The sequence below is a fragment of the Geotrypetes seraphini genome, chromosome 8, assembly GCF_902459505.1.
Source record: "Geotrypetes seraphini chromosome 8, aGeoSer1.1, whole genome shotgun sequence".
NCBI lineage: Eukaryota > Metazoa > Chordata > Amphibia > Gymnophiona > Dermophiidae > Geotrypetes > Geotrypetes seraphini.
Window position 1 is genome coordinate 161191726 of NC_047091.1, and position 17324 is coordinate 161209049.

The 17324-nt window shown below is 43.2% G+C and overlaps 1 protein-coding gene across 1 annotated transcript in view; it reads left to right on the forward strand.

The window, feature by feature from the left end:
- Positions 1-17324, forward strand: part of ALDH2 (aldehyde dehydrogenase 2 family member) — a 60120-nt gene that overhangs the window by 16765 nt on the left and 26031 nt on the right. Inside the window, exons 2-3 of the mRNA XM_033954914.1 lie at positions 5922-6026; positions 16596-16736. Coding sequence (XP_033810805.1) covers positions 5922-6026; positions 16596-16736 — 246 coding nt within the window. The remainder of the gene's footprint in view (positions 1-5921; positions 6027-16595; positions 16737-17324) is intronic.

Here is a 17324-nt window from a genome sequence, read left to right on the forward strand (position 1 = left end):
TGAGAGAGACACGGGGAAAGCCACTGCTTGCCCTGTATTGGTAGCATGGAATATTGCTATACCTTGGATTTTGGCCAGGTACTAGTGACCTGGATTGGCCACCGTGAGAACGGGCTACTGGTCTTGATGGACCATTGGTCTGACCCAGTAAGGCTATTCTTATGTTCTTAAATTAGAAAGATTTGCGAGAAGAAAGCATCTCTTGTGCACCACTTTCATGTGTTAATAAAACATGGTTACTGTCTGAATAGATGACTTTGTAACAGCTACTGCCGTGGTTTCAGAACCTAAAGCTGATAGGCTTGGGTTTTGCTCCTTGGTGACGATAATAAAATAAAATTGTCAAGTGAAAATGGGATTGTGTTGATCAGTAATAATTTGCATGTCTGTCAAGCTGGAAACCACATCTGAAGAACTTGATCTCATGCTTTTCCATTTTGCTTGTGTCATCTTGGCGCCTCATTTGTGAAGCAGAGACGCTGACACGCTTGATACTGTCACCTGAAGAAGGCAACGATGTCGCCAAAACCTGGATCCTAGACGGGACTTTGTTTTTACATATTTTAGTGGCTTATTTTTCAAATAAAAGACTTGTATCAATTAGTTATTTGCTTGCATTCATTAGTGCCTCTTTTTGCTGTTCTTGTTATAGTAGTCCAAGGCTTTGTTTCTTCTTTTGTTCTTCAGATGTGAACCAGAGAATAGCTGTTTTTCACAGTGCAGAACTGGATTTTAGTTGGATGCTGTAGAGATTTTGATGCCAAAACTATTTGGCAGAGATGCAGTGTTCTGGATATTGCGACCATCTCTTCCAGTAAGAGAGCTGTAAAGTTGGAATGCTAGCTGGCCTTGTTCAAATTTATCAAGGTTTGTTGACCTCTCAGCAGGAATAGGATAATATTTCTTGAACAGAAATATTACTGCAGTCATGTAGACCGATCTTAAACTTTTTGTATCGGGCAGTGTTTAAAGCCAATAAATCAAATCAGATACTTGAGATTCTTCCCAAACTTGGCTTGCTTATTTCCATTTTTTTCTTATATTGGTAAGTCACTATTTTTGTTTTTCATGGTTTATAGAAAAGGACCAAATTTTAAAAAGGTGGAATCCAGTCTGGGTATTAATTGCCAAAGTTCCATCTAGTGCAGTATCCTGCTGCCAACAGAGACCAAGCCAGATTACAAGTACCTGGTAGAATCCCTAAAAGTAGCAAGATTCCATGTTACCTACCTCCAAGGATAAGCAGTGGCTTTTCCAAAGGTCTACCTGCAACCAGGAAGTGACTTCAGAGGGAGAGCCGAGGTCGGCGTGAGCAGCAGGTTGGAGATGCTTCTCGTGCCGGGGAAGAGTTAAAGTATGGGGGGAAGGTGCGTGCATGGCGGGGGAGGAGCACGGAAGGACCGAGGGAGGAGAGGTGCTGGCGCCTCCATCAAAATGGTGCCTGGGGTGGTCCACCCTCCCCTCTTATTACACCTCTGGTTCCATCCCCTTAATTGTTTTGGTTTCCCTTCTTTGTTCCTTTTTATAATTCTGCTAATAGCTAATTGGATTACAGTTATCAGTTAAAAAAAAAAAAGAACCAAGGGATGGGGTTAAAAGTAAATTATAGGTCTTAAAGACTGTTTTCCATAAGCATAAAATGAGGGAAAGTGCTTTTTGAACAAGGTTCCACCTCCCTAATCTTGTTAAGAATTCTGCTGTCTGCCAAACTGCTACCGATCACACTTACATAACAATTGAAAATAAAGCTAGGATGACATCATTAAGCATTTTGAGACGAGTCTCTCACAGTGATGTAGGCATAATTGTAGACTCTACGTCCTTCAAACTCCATCCTAGACCCATGTCCCTCTTCTTTTAAAATCTGTCGACCGACACTTTTCTAAAGTCAATTTCGACCACTTGTTATTGAATTTGTTATTTCAGCCTGTGCATGAAAATCTGTCCTGTGGGGGAGGCAAGAAGGGTAACGCCCAAGGGTCAGATTTAGAGACCAAGATACAGGATTCCAGAAGGGACCATGATACGTAACTACAAAATTATGTTGGTTTTTTTCGTTCACTCTTAAGGAATGTGTTTAAATAAACTTTCTGCTTACAGTAGTTTCCTTGTTTGAACTCGTGTGAGGATTGGCACAGCAAGCAGTTCCTGATTTTTCTTGATTTTGTAATAGCGTGATTAGCTTGAACTTGCTAGCATCACCATTTTAATAGGTCCATAACTTATTTGCTGCTGGCAAAGATCCAGAGCTGAAGAAGTGTCATGTGCCTTCAGGATGACTGTCTGTTCCACTTCACTCATTATCTATAATAATAAAATGCTAAGCATGCATGCGCACTCTCACCACGTGTTCCCTGAGATCTGATCTGTCGGGATGTGCTGGCAAGAGTGCGCATGCGCGCTTACTACGTCACTGGAGGCGGAAAAGACAGCGGACTTCCCTTCTCCCCTCAGAGCAGGCCGTGACAGCGGCGGAGACTCCTTGCCATTTTTTTAACTCAAAGCCGCTGCCACGGCGCCTCTCTCAAACCGCACCAGGCGGGGATCGAGAGAGGAGCCGTGGCGTCGGCTTTGAATTAAAAAATGAACTTAAGCTGAATACCTTTTACTTTCGCCCACACATCAGTTTCTTTTCTACTGCCCAGCTTTCAAGGCCCCTCTCCCGCACCGCCCCTTCACAACACCAGCCACAACGGTGATGTCCATTGGCTGGCTCGGCGGCGGGTTGCAAACAGCGCCGATCCTCAGGTCCCCCTCCCCACCCAGCTGTCAAGAGGAGAGTCAGGACAGAACGATCCAGGCTACGAAGAACCCAAGCCCCCCCCTCCCGCCACACTCCAACATTCCCCCTCCCCCCAGTTCAGAACTTCAGGACGTGCAGAGCGACGGCTCCCGGGAGGAAGGCTTCGAGGCAAGGTGGCTGTCGGGCCAGGACGGAGAGCAGCTGCATCGATGGAACCTTTGCAGAAGACGCTGCCCCTGTCGTCGATTGTGTAACGCGTTGCCTGGTGAATAAGTCAATATATTCCTTAGCTAGAATCAGTTTGCCCTGAAGTATAAATCCGTGATGATAAGTACAAAGCAAGGTGACACAGCCTGGATGACAATTTTCACTGAGCTCAAGTGCTAGCTCCGTGTTGCATGAAAAATATTGATCTGGTGAGATAGAGGAGGACTATTTCTTTCTCTGTTAGTGCTTCAAAATCAGCTTGGCTTATACCTTGAACCGAGTGGTTCTCTTTGGATCCCTTCGAGAAAATCACTTAGATTAAAACAAGATGTTGATTCTTGCTTCTGCCGCCAGTGTTCCATGCCTAAGCTTTGGAATGCTTTACCCTAGTCAGTTAGAAGAATATCAGCCCTCCCCAGTTTCAAGAAGGCCTTAAAAATATATTTATTTGAGCAGGCCTTTAATTAACTCCTGTGGGGATCTGCAGGTCCTACGCAGCGAACACGTTATACTTTACTCCTCTTGATTGTGTGTAAGTTACAACAAATGGAGCTCTTTTCTAACTTTCTGATTTTAGTAGGTAAACCGCTTTAACCAAAGGAATTGTGGTATGTTAAGTAACAAATACATTTATAGATGGAATGGCCCCTATGAAGTGTGGCAATGCATATCAATGAAGTAAATCCTGATACTAAGACTTCTGGGGACAGGGAAATATCTTCTGCCACCGAAGAAAGACAGACAGGCAGAAAGACAGAAAGAAAGAAAGGGGGCAGAGGGGAGAGAAAGAAAGACAGACAGTGGACAGGGAGAGAGAAAGAAAGAAAGACAGACAGAGGGAAGGGAGAACGACAGAAAGAAAGACAGACAGGGGGCAGGGAGAGACAAAGAAAGAAAAATGCCGAAGTCTACACATCTATTCTAGCACCCGTTAATGTAACGGGCTAAAAAACTAGTACTTTAATAAATAATACAAACCATGGAATTGTTTTGAGGACGAGACAGGGGTGTGCCCTGTCCCCCCTGTTTGCGATTACCATCTAACTTTTGGCTCAGTTGATACGGACGGATCTTCTGGTTTCAGGGATTTCTGGGGGTGGGCTGGATTATAGGGTGATGCTATTTGCAGATGATATTCTATTAACATTGACTCGGCCTCAGCACTCTCTTGAGGGGGTACAGTCTATTTTAGTTGCTTATGGGAAGGTTTCAGGATTCCGCATCAATTTGGGAAAATTTGAAATTTTGGGAGTCAATGTGAGTGAAAGAGTCCGCTCTTTGATTCAGAATGACTTTCCATTTCGTTGGGCAACTGAGTTGATTAAATATTTGGGGATTCACCTGACTGGTTCCACGGAGTCTCTTTATAAGTTGAATTTTGGGGCACAATTACGAACTTTATTGCAAGAACTTGATCATTTGGAACCTCTCTATATTTCCTGGGTTGGTCGAATACAAGCTCTTAAGATGGTAATACTGCCTAAATTGTTATATTTGTTTATGGCGATTCTGATGGCTTTCCCTCTTAAGTTATTTCTGTACCTTGAACAAGAAAGCTTTTGTGTTCATTTGGAAACGTAAACCTCCCAGGGTAGCTCGATGGATACTACGTATATCAACTCAAGCATACCAGGGGTATGGGAATGCCAAATTTTCTGGTGTATCATTCAGCTGCGTTGTTGCAGGAAACATGATGGCAGATCTAGTCTGCCTAGTCATAGCATTCACTTCTATTCTTCTCTCTCCCCGAGAACTCCCACATGCCTGTCCTACGCTTTCTTAAATTCAGACACAAGTCTTTATCTCCACCTCCACTGGGAGACTATTTTACACATGTAATACCCTTACCTCTTTTTTTAATTTTTTTTTTTTTTATTACTCCTGAAATAGAAAACTTTTTTTTTATAACTCCTTAAATTCATACTATGCCCTCTTGTTCTGCATCATATTGTATTCCACTGAATTCTACTGTATTTTGTGTCTTCGCTGATATGTCTCGGTTCTCTTGCTTTGAACCGCCCGGAACGTCCAGTTGGGCGGTATATAAGAAAATAAATTATTATTAATGGATTTCTTGAATAGCAGGGTTTTTATTTATCTTCTGAAAGTTTTGTAGCCTGTTGTTGTGATCAGTTGGTGGTCTAGTTTTGCTGTACATTTTTTTTTTTTGCGTTTAATGCCTCTGATTGGAGGGTGTGTGAATGGTATCCGGGTTCTCATTGGCCTGGTTGTGGTAGTTTGGATAAGGCGGTTGTTCGAGTATGCTGGGAGATGTCTCCATTCATGGCTTTAAATAGTAGACAGTAGAATTTGAATAGTATCATTGCTTGTATTGGAAACCAGTGTGAGTCGAAGTATGTGGCGGTGATATCGTCATATTTATTCAGCGAATAGATCAGTTTCGGAGCTGTGTTTTGCACTGTTTGAAGTTGTTTTATCATTGTTGCGGGGCAGGGGAGATGTAGGATGTTGTAGTAGTCTAGAAGTCCTAGGACTAGGGATTGGACCATGAGCTGGAATTGTTTTCCATCGAAGAATTTTCGGATTTGCCTTAAGTTTCGCATGACCGCGAATGATTTCTGTATTGTTTTGTTAATTTGTGGTTGCATGGTACAGCATCTGTCTCATCACTCCCAGAAGTCTTAGGGTGGGCTGAATGGGGCATGTGATTGAGTTGATTACTAAGTTTGTTATGGTTGGGGTTTTTGGGTTTTTTTTCGAGAAGTATAAATTTTGTTTTGTCTGGGTTCTTGTACTTAAGCTTTGATACTTTTGTGATATGGTGGTATATTAAGTTTTTGCAATAAAACAAACTGGTACTTCAGTCTTATGTTACTCCGTTGTGTAGAACTAGTAATCTTGCTTTCTGTAGAAAACCGAGAACCAGAAGTCCATTTGTGCAAAGGACTTGAGTAAAAGGCTTTTCGTTACTTGTTATAAATATTTCACATCCTAAATGTCTCTCTTACAGATTTTCATAAACAATGAGTGGCATGATGCTGTCAGCAAGAAAACATTCCCCACGGTCAACCCATCCACTGGAGAGGTCATCTGCCATGTTGCTGAAGGAGACAAGGTGAGAGAAAAGGAGAAAGATATATATTTTTTTAAAATATTAATGTATATTGGTTAACTGTATATTATGTATGTTAACCTATAACCTGTTCTGAGCTCTTTGGGGAGAACAGGATAGAAAACAAATTAAATAAATAAATTTTTGTGACCCACCCACTCGTACATCTAGGCCAGGGGTAGGCAATTTCGGTCCTCGAGAGCCGGTGCCAGGTCAGATTTTCAGGATATCCACCATGAATATGTATGAGATGAGTTTGCATGCACTGCCTCCTTGAGATGCAAATCTATCTCGTGCATATTTATTGTGGAGATCCTGAAAACTTGACCTGGCTCCGACTTTCGAGGACCAGAATTGCCTACCCCTGATCTAGGCAGATAAGAAAAGAGGGAGGTACCGTGTTTCCACGAAAATAAGACAGTGTCATTTTAATTTTGGGTCCAGAAAACACACTAGGACTTATTTTTGGGGATGTCTTATGTCTTCCTCTTTCCTTTCTCCCCCCCATGTGCAGCATTATTCCTACCCTTTCACCTATCCCCTTGTGCAGCAGAGCCCCACTGACACACCGCCTCTCCGAGGCCTCCTAAAGCAGCAGGGGCGGGAGTTGCTGAACGACAAGTCTGATATTTTTTCAGCAAATCAGGTAGCACTAGTGTCGGGGATGGAGTCAGGGAGTGTCAGGGGTGGGGGGGCTTCAAGGGTCAACCTTAACTGGGGCTTATTTTTGGGGGTAAGGCTTATATTAGGAGCATCTTTAAAAATCATGCTAGGGCTTATTTTCCGAATGATGCCAGCCTTGAAAGAGCTGTAATTGTTTGGTTTTCAGGATATCCTTGATGAATACTCCATTAACTCCTCAGCTCCTAGTTGGATGACTTAAGGATTAACCTAAAATTGATGGATCAATGGCAGAGTGAATGTTATTTTTCATATTTTTTTTTTAACATTGTTTTGTATTGTTTTCTTAGTTTGCTAGTCGAGCATAAAATAATTTTTTCATGAACTCTTCCTCCTCCCCATCCTCTCCTTTCCTCTCAATCCAATTTCAAGTATTTAAAGAAGGTAATGTAATCTTCCAATTTATGATATTTCTTATGCCTCTTAGCTTTTAATTTCTCCCTGAAGACTGCCCACCCCAATCTCGCCTTTCATCGTTCCATATGGAGGTTCTGCTTATTTTTCACCAACAAACTTTCACTGAAGGCTGTTATCAAACATGCCAGCACTGTCCTCTGATATTTGGCCACCCACCTTTCCCTATACCCTAACAAAGTTTTCTGGCTCTGCCCGAATCTTATTTAATTAATTTTTCCATCCTGTTCTCTCCAAAGAGCACAGAACGAGTTTCAGGTTAACATACAGTACATAATGTACAGTTAAGAGGTTTACAATTTGCCAAGTGTGCTTGTGGTTTCCAAACTCCTTTATGGAATATTTAACTCTTTGATTCCCCTTAGTGGGAATTCCTTTATATCCTGCTATTCAAGAATTGCAACAATTCACAAATTAGCATTTCCTTCTCTGAAAGGTATTAAATGCACTGGGAAGCTTAGGGGCCCTTTTATCAAGCTGCGGTAAGGGTTTAACGCGCGTAATACCGTGCGTTAAACTGCCTGCCGGGCTAGCCGCTAACGCCTACATTGAGCAGGCGTTAGGTTTTTAGCCGGCCGCGGGAGTTAGCACGTGATGAAATGTCAGAGTGCTAACCCTGCTAGCGCGACTTGATAAAAGGACCCCTTAGTAAATCTTTTACTTTTAAATTGGTGAGAATTTGGAATGGACTTCCAGATTCTTTAAGACTGGTAGACCAATTATTTCAATTTCGAAAAAATTTTAAAACCTGGTTGTTTTCACAATAGTTAATTTGATTTTAGCTATCGTATAGTAATTTTAAGCAATTCAACATACATTTTTCTAACTTTTTCCATCCATCTAATCTAACCAATTTCTGTTTGTATCCCACAGTTTTTTACTTGTTATGTTTCATGTTTTACGAACTGTAAACCAAGTCGAGTTCCTTAGGGAGTAGATTCGGTATATAAAATTAAGATTAGATTAGATTAGATAGTACAATACAAGTTTTTTTGATGACAAGTTTTATCCTTATTCGACACAATTTGATTTGAAAGTCCCTTGACCAAGATTAATAAAACTACAAACATCTAGAAAGTGCTCTCTCTCATATACAGATCCTAACCTTTGGAACGCCATGCTTCACAGCTTCCTCAAGGAAACATCCTACTTCTTCTTCCGAAAACTATTGAAATCCATTCTATTTCATCAACACTTAGGAACTCTATGCGATAATCTTCATAATCCGCAAACGAGCATCTCCCACCAATTGCAGTTTCCCCCTCCGACTATTCATATTATTTAGCTGGGTTTGTTTTATTTTTATTTTTTTCTATTTCTTTTCTCCTGCTGATATAGTAATTTTATATTTTTCTTGTTAGATTTAGTATTCTATCTTTTTCTCTACAATGTAACCACTCTGCTTCACTTTCCCCGGCTCTCTACATCTCTCTGGGGCTCCTTCTTCCTTCTCATCTTCTTTCTATTTTTATCTTTTAATATATGAATGATGATCTTTTTCTCATAGGCACTTTAGATTGTGAGCCCTTTTGGGAAACATCTGAAAAGTATGAGAGATGGAGTGCAAAATTTCTAGGACTCCACTCCCCAAAATCTGAAGCCTTCTCTCCTCTTTTGAAAGGACTTGGGAGGATATATATATATATATATAAAACCCACTGAATGAAAAGGTACCAAAGTGGGATATGTGACTTGTTGATATCCCTTTATCTAAGAGGTATAAATTTGCATAATCCTGCAAAATTTCAGCCTTGGGTATGAACTAATTATCCTCCCCTTTTACAAAGCCACGTTAGGTTTTTTTAAATCGATGGTATAACTCCTCCAAGTTCAATTGAACTAGTCTCGTCTCCTTGGGCCCAGCCCTACAGTTTCCCCATTGTCAGTAATTCTGCTCTTGTGCAACCCTCGCTTTTATCTTGAGGCAGGTAGTGCACTGCAGCAATTTCTCTGGCTGTGCTGGGGCTCTGTCAGCCTCGCTCAGGTTGCTGGAGGGAAGGGGAGGAGCTGCAGAGTGTCGGTGAGCCAGCAGAGAGCCCTGCAGGCCGCAGGTGCTATCTCTGAGCAGGTGGTCTCGTAGTGATACTGTCAGCTCAGGCAGGCTGCTGAAGAGTAAGTGCAGCGCAGTTGAAATCTTGTTCAGCTATCAGGGAAGCAGATAAGTTGAAGACCACAGACTTCAGTCAGGAACTCTGCAGGATGAGCTGAGCATCTCTCCAATTTCCTGGTGCAGTGTATGTGCAGCAAGAGGGTTTGCCACATGCATGTGCCAATACATCAGGTGATCTCTGATGCTGTTGGCTCATACACGCATGTCTGTGTTCTTTAGGTCTGCCTCCAGCCTCCTATTGCAACTCATGAAAAGAAAATTGGCTTTCTTCGAGGTAACCACTCATCACAAGCACAGCCCATCTCCTGAAAACTGAACAAACTGCTACAATCTACAAAACTGCCTGGGGGTCCAACAGTCACTTAGAAAAGAGGACATATCCGGGGTAACCCAGACGGGAGTTAACCCCAGAGATGCCAAGCTCTGCTCATATCTGACTGCATCTGTGCACCTGCTCTTCACTGGCAACTCCCTGCCATCCAGTTGGGTCCTTGCTTGCTATCCTACCGTTCCTTGGTGGTTTCCAGGGACACTCAGATCCTGTAAAACTCAGGTGTTCCACCCTCCCTAAAACTACTGCAAACCAAATTAAAAAAAAGAAAGATACTGGGGTTCACACTTACTGGTTAGACACAAAGTGAATAAGAAAAATAGAATCTAATTCTGCAGACAACTAGCGGGTAAAATTGCAAGGTTTCCTACCGATATTACTATCTAGAGTTTCACAATACGTAGCTAGTGCTAGGGGAGGTTAAAGATAGGTGGCACTTGCTAGGGTGTGTACAGCCAGGGCAGGACCTTGACCCAGTTCCAATTTCTCTGTATGCAAGTCAAGGCTGGAGAGATCCGAAAATTCAGTGCTAAGTAGTAATTTTTGATCAGTGGACTGCAGAATGTTCTCTCAAAGTTTTACAATATGATCTCCAGAAAATTATCCTCTATCCCCTCCCCCCTACAGTCAGAACATTTCCATCCTCTTTCCTGTCAGACATTTTTTTTTCAAGTTTTTATTATGAAAATGAAAATACAAAGAAATATACCATAGTCCAGAAACAGCCAGAAACTAACCAAGCACATGATAAAAGGGTCTACCGCGTGGTGTCTGCGCGGAGACAAACGATCCCAACCAAGAATCCAAATCCCACCCCTCCAAGCACTCCAGTGTCAGAAATTCAAAAGAGCACTTTGGGCGCCATGGGACAAACTGTCCCAAACCGCACGGAATTTCCTCCATTGACCAGGGCCACAATTCTTAGTATCCAAATATTCATACTTCAACAAGGTAAACAGTTCATTTTTCCACATTGTAAGGGTGGGCACCTCTGCCTGCCTCCATAACAAAAGGATGCATTTACAAGACAATAACAAGGCTTTTTTCAGCAATAAGGAATTACCCTTAGAGAATCCCAAAGAGGTAAAGTGGTAAAAAAGGAAAACATCCGCCCTAAGGGGAATTCTTTTCTTTATAATCGTCTGCAGATGAAAACCAACAAAAGACCAGAAGGTTTGTATTCTGTCACAGGACCAAAACATGTGAAACAAATCAGCTGGTGCAGAATGACACTTAGGGCATTCAGCATGAGCAGCAATACCAGCAACCAGCGCCCTGTACGGGGAGATGTAAAGTCTCAACAAGAATTTGTAGTGCTGTTCCTGCAATACGATCGAGCGAGTCAGACGCGGGAGATGTCGCATGAGGAGGCGCAAGTTCTCACCAGTAATCTGCTCAGTAGAAGCAAGGTCCTGATTCCAAACCACCGCCACTCAGACGTTATTAATAATAATAATAATAACTTTATTCTTGTATACTGCCGTACCATATTAGTTCTAGGCGGTTTACATCAAGAGGACTGTTACAAAACAGAAGCTTGTGACCAATGGAATTTCCTGCCTTAATCACCTTAAACCCCAGCCAATCAAATTTAAGGACCCACTATATATAAAGACAAACAGCAGACCTCACAGTACACTCTGATGAAAGCTACAGCATGATGGCTGAAACATCAGTTCTACCTACCCAGACACAGCAACACACTGCAATAACCAGGACTGCAGAATGTTAAGCTTTACAGTCCTGAAGAGAGACTGGCCAAACCTCACTCTGACTATTGCAAGGCTACCTCTGTGCTTTCCAAACTCTTAATATTAACATGACCCCAGATTAGGGTTACCAGATGTCTGGGGAAAACTTGGACATGTCTGGGTGCCCAGACAGACTTTCCAAACCCGGTAGTTTCTCCGGGTTTTGGAAAGCCCGTTACATCTGGAGGGCCTCTGAGCATGCGCTGAAGAAATCATACACATCCGCATATGCTCGGAGGCCCTCTAGACCCGGCAGGAAAGAAACAAGTCTGTAGCGGGGGTAGGTCTGAGGGGTGGAATGGGGCAGAGCCTTGCATCCGGTATTTTATGATTTCAGATATGAATAAACTAGCAGTATCCTGCTCCCTTTCCCCCTCTCCTCCCCACACTTATCTAAAGCACGAAAGAAGCAGCAGTTAGCACAGGGCCCTATGTGCCAGGAAACCCACATAGGAGGGCATAGGATTTCCTCTTAAAAAAAAAAAAACAACCCTGGCCCTGCCCTGTTTCACCCCCACACGAACCTTGTATCGTCTTCCCTGAGCTCGGGGGCCACGTCTGGAGGACCTCCTTATGTGCGCAAATGTTGACACACTGATGTCGTACACATGCGTGCGACATCACGTCAATGTACGTGCGTGCGCAGAAGCCCTCCATACGCGGCCCTGAGCTCAGGGTTTTCCAAAACCTGGACAAACTGCTGGGTTTTGGAAAACCCAGGCACCCAGACAGTCCTCTAAAAAGAGAGCGGATCTGGGTTTTCCTGGACATCTGGTAACACTACATAGGAGCCAACCTTTCAAAATGATTTGGGGGGAGCCTCAACTCGCCACACATTTACCAAATTCATATAAAAGAAATTAAAGCATGGTGGGGTGTTAACAGAACTGATCAAGCTGTCTTTACATAAAGAGCACAGCAGGTGGTGCCACCCACGGAGGACTTATGGGTAAAAGAAATGCTAGGGATAGCATTGCAAGTCCCACCAGTCTCTCTCCCTTCCCAGCTTATCGCCAAAGTTTACCTTCCTACTCTCAGATCATCTACACCACACTCGTGCTATGCCTTCCAGTCCATCCTGGCCCATCAATACAACTCTCTTACCTTTCAAACCTGTGCGCACCATAACACTTTCTTTTCTCTGAGACCACCTCCACTTCTTTCTCAGTTCCTGCCTGCCTTAATGTCATCTTCCTCCTCTTGACATCTTGTTTTTTCTTCACTCCTTTCTTCCAATATAGTTTGATTTTTGTTTTGGGGTAGATGCTTAATATCACCCTCTGTACCTACTCTATTCCCCCATTCTATACTTCTCTGCTCTCTATTTCCTTCTGATTTGCCTATCTCTCCTCTGCCTCTCTCTACACTCTTCCCCAGGAACTTTGTTCGTCAGGCAAATCTCTTATCTGTACCCTTCTCTTCTACTGCCAGCTCCAGACTTTGGCCTTTCTCTTGTTGCACCATACACCTGAAACAAACTGCCTGAGTCAGTACATCAAGCTCCGTCCCTGGAACTATTCAAATCCAGAGTAAAAACCGCCCTCTTTGAGAATGCATTTAACTCGTAACCCCTTCTCGCCTAATCACCCTGAGAAGCTCCCTAAGCTCCTACTTGTCCTGTTGTCTGTTAATTTTAGATTGTAAGTTCTACTGTACTGAGTAGGGGACTGTCTCTTAAATATGTTGCTAAGCTTCAGAGCACGAAAGCTCGCACAAAAAAACCCTCTTTGCTACAGTCTTGTTAGCTACTGATAAAAAGCCTGCAGTGACTCAGCAAGTTTCCTGCTTTGCAAACATGGTAAAGACCTTGATTTCATTTTATCATATTTGAGTGTGTAGCAGGCTGCCAAAATATGCTTGCTTATACAGTAACAGAACATTCCAGGCTCCTGCTTCAGAAAAGGGAGGGGAGAGGGTCTGTCTGAGAGTGTCCCGATGGCACTGAAACGAGTTTTTGGAGGGATGAATAAAAGTTCTGAGTTTTGGAGGAGCTTTGTCCCTTTCTCATTAGAGGTGGTTCAGTAGGAAGCGTGTAGAACAGCAGAAGGTGGATTTACCCCACTTAGGACACATCTGAACCTACTACTACTACTTATATCTATAGCGCTACCAGACGCACACAGCGCTGTACATCAAACACACACGAGATGGTCCCTGCTCAAAAGAGCTTACAATCCAAATTGAAGAACATAAGAATGAAGAGATGGCAGCTGAGATAGACATAATAAAGGCAATGTACAGTGTGAGGGAGTTTATAGGACACTTCCTCAGTCAGACTCGTAGTCCTGCCCACAAGGAAAGTGACAGAAGAAGGGTGGAGTCAGGAAGTATAAAAACTAAAAGGCCAGAGGGAAGCAGGAAATTCCCATTGTGTGAGTCTCCACCCCATGTCTGTAAACTGCCAGGTAGGCCAAGTTTAGCTTGGAACCTTGAAGATCTGTATTCGTGATCTAGCCGGAGGAAGGCTGGTGACTATTGTTGACAAGAGACCATGGCACGTAGAAGCATAACGGCAGAATGGCCAAATGGCTCATCTAGGCTGCCCAGTGCCTGAAGGAGGACCAAGGGAGGACTTTGCTACATAGGAGTAGTTTGTTTTCTCTCTTGCTTGTGATGGTAAACAGGACCCCTCATACCTGGAATTCTTAATAACATAATTGGGTTTTGTTCCCTTGAACCTACATGTTTTCTGGACTCTAGCCCCCATCCTTGTTCACATTAACAAGGGCAGCATGGGTCATCTACCAAAAATTGTGTAGACATCATAACATTGTTGTACCTTTTAAAAAACAAGGATCATGACCCTGATAGAACAAAGACGTTGTGACCACCTGGGACATTACTATTCCCACCAACAACAGCTTTATGAAAGATAACCAGTCAAAGTGGTAAAGGAAAAAAGCAGAAGACTGGCACTAGGGACTTTTCCGTACTGTATGTGGAGCAAGAGAAGATCCTTGAAACAAAAAATATGCAAATCAGACACCAAAATAGTCCCTTTGCTCCCTGCACTGTAGGATGAGGAGAGAAGAAAGCCCAGGGGTTGCCAGTATGTTCTACTTAGTAAACACTAAAAGGTGTAGAAGATGAAAAAGTGAGGACAAATGGAAACAACCACAGCAACTGAAATCCTTGCGGCTCGGATTCAACACCAGGATGGCAATAGGGCTTTCAAAGTCATTAATGTCAAAGCATCCAACAACTGTACTTCTGGTTTCAGCTCATTTCATTGCCTCCTTATGTGGTGTAGCTTGCCTATTTACTTCTATATTATTGATCCAGAAATAAAAACTAGTTGACAGCATAAATTCTTTTTACTTATCATTTTAATGCAGTGACTCTAGCATGCCCCAACGGGGCCCGTTTCGGCTTTCTCAAGGGTTCGTGGAGGTGCTCAAATGCGGCATCCTTCCTCATTTAGTTTTGCTCTAGCCCTAAATGAGGAAGGATGCCGCTTTTGAGCACCTCCACGAACCCTTGAGAAAGCCCTTTTAGGCGAAATAGGTCCCGTCGGGGCATTCTAGAGACACTGCATTAAAACGATAAGTAAAAAGAATTTATGCTGTCAACTAGTTTTTATTTCTGGATCAATAATATAGAAGTAAATAGGCAAGCTACACCACATAAGGAGGCAATGAAATGAGCTGAAGCCAGACGTACAGTTGTTGGATGCTTTGACATTAATGACTTTGAAAGCCCTATTGCCATCCTGGTGTTGAATCCGAGCCGCGAGGGTTTCAGTCACTGTGGTTGTTGCCAGTATGTTCCCAGCTACCCTCTGAAGCACAGAGTGCCCTGAGGAGAAGGGGTTGGGTCATAGGGGAGACCTAATGTGATCTTCTGTTAGAGAGAGAGAAAAAGTGAAGCTATGGCCACAATATAATCCCTGTCTGGGAAGGGACTTGGGACCAGGTGCACAAAGCAGCAGACACCATAGTAAAAAAAATAATAGGAGCGATTTTGCGAAGTTTATATGCATGCTAATAGTGCCTGGCACTTGCTCAGAAGAGCAATCGCTAGGAATAGCTCCTCCCTTCTGTCAGATGAGCTGCTCTCTCTGCCCTGCTGAGCTGAAGGACTCCCCAAAGCTGCTTGGGGGCTTCCCCTGCCGGCTCAGCTGCTATCTGCTGAGCTGGCAAGGGAAGCCCTGAAGGTGCCAGCAGCTTCAGGGAGTTCTGTGGGGCAGGGAGGGCAGTTCTCTTTTCTTCTTTTTTTTTTTTTTTTTTTTTTTGTAACTGTATAGAAAGCCAAATACTACATCACATCTTCTATGCCCCAAAACCATTCTACCCAAATGAACAGGCCTAACCAAGGAAACTAAACCCTCGGTTTATATTTGAGTTACCATTTTTCCCCTAAATTGGGGGTTAAAAATGATCTCTGTTTATACTCGGATGGGTTTATACGATAATTTGAATATTTTTACTGCTGTAATTGACTAATTCTTTCTCTACACCATCTTGAGTGAATTCCTTCACAAATTACTCCTCGTTGGTTAATGTCAGTATGTGGAGATGTCATACTGTATCTATTTCTTGCTATACTCTGTAGGCTACAGACCTGCCTCCAGATCCCCTTCCCTAGGCACTAAAAACTTGAATCTCTTGCCATCTTCTTTTCCTCCCTATATGTCGCCTCTAACCAAATACTTTGCTAGAATGTATCTATAATTTGAGTTTTTAATCTTAACAGGCTGACCTCGGACTAAAACAGTGAATTGCAAGCTGTGGTGAGATTCCAGGTGTGCCGCCAGGGATCGAGTCACTTCTGGCATCAGCGCCTCTCCATCCCTCACACGAAACTCGTCTCATTTTCCCTGAGCTCTGGGCTGTGTCTGGAGGGCCTCTGATCATGCACGGATGTTGACGTGATGTCCACAGGTGCTCGGAGGCCCACCAGACACAGCTCCAAGCTCAGGGAAAATAAGACGAGGTTCGTGTGGAGTGAGGCTGGGATAGGGGCAGAGCAGGGCGGGGTGGGGTGGTTGATTTGCCACAGAAAAACATTTGCTCCGTTAGGATGCCAGAGCAAAAATAAGTTTGCGGGAGACTGGACTAAAATGTAGCAATGTAAAAGTTTAATGCAATTTTGCTGTCTGGATGGTGCTGGATCAAATGCGACACAGGAACTCCTTGATTCCAAGTGTAGAAACATCAGTAGACTCCACTTTGCTAGCCAGTAAAGGAGTCTGGATCTTTAGTGGCTCTCCCTGTGAAAGTTTAATTTTCCCGCTACTTATTCAGTAAGGTTGTTTTAGGCTTGTAACTTTTTTTTTTCTCTTGCAGACAGATGTGGATAAGGCAGTGAAGGCAGCAAAAGAAGCTTTTAAGCTGGGCTCCCCTTGGAGGCGGATGGATGCTTCTCACAGAGGCATGCTTCTGAATCGCCTTGCCGACTTGATAGAGCGAGATAAAGCTTACTTGGCTGTGAGTATCTGTGTTGCACTGTTTCGTTTAAGGATGACTCTGCAGTCTGGCTGCGCAAGGCACATTTAATTACATAAGTACAGTACAGTATTTTGTTTTCAGTGCTGTAATGGAAGTTCTAGTGCAATGTGTCTAGTAGTCCTGAATGCTAGGGTTATGCGCAAGTTACTTGCAGAATGATTTTACACATCTTTCAGTTCCACCTTCTTCCCAGTAGGCTTGCTCCTGCCCCTTCAGGTTGTCTTCTATAAGCAAGTTGGAGGAAGGAGAGGTGAGTAGTGGAGTGCCTCAGGGATCGGTGTTGGAGCCGATTCTGTTCAATATATTTGTAAGCAACATTGCTGAAGGGTTAGTAGGTAGGTTTGCCTTTTGAGGAGGATGCCAAGATTTGTAACAGTGGACACCTCAGAGGGAGTAGAAAACATAAAAAAGGATCTGCAAAAGTTAGAAGAATGGTCTAATGTTTGGCAACTAAAATTCAATGTGAAGAAGGGCAGAGTGATGCATTTAGGGAGTAGAAATCCGAGGGAACCCTATGTGCTGAGAGGTTGTGCTGAGAGGTGAGAGGCCGATATGCACGGATGGGGA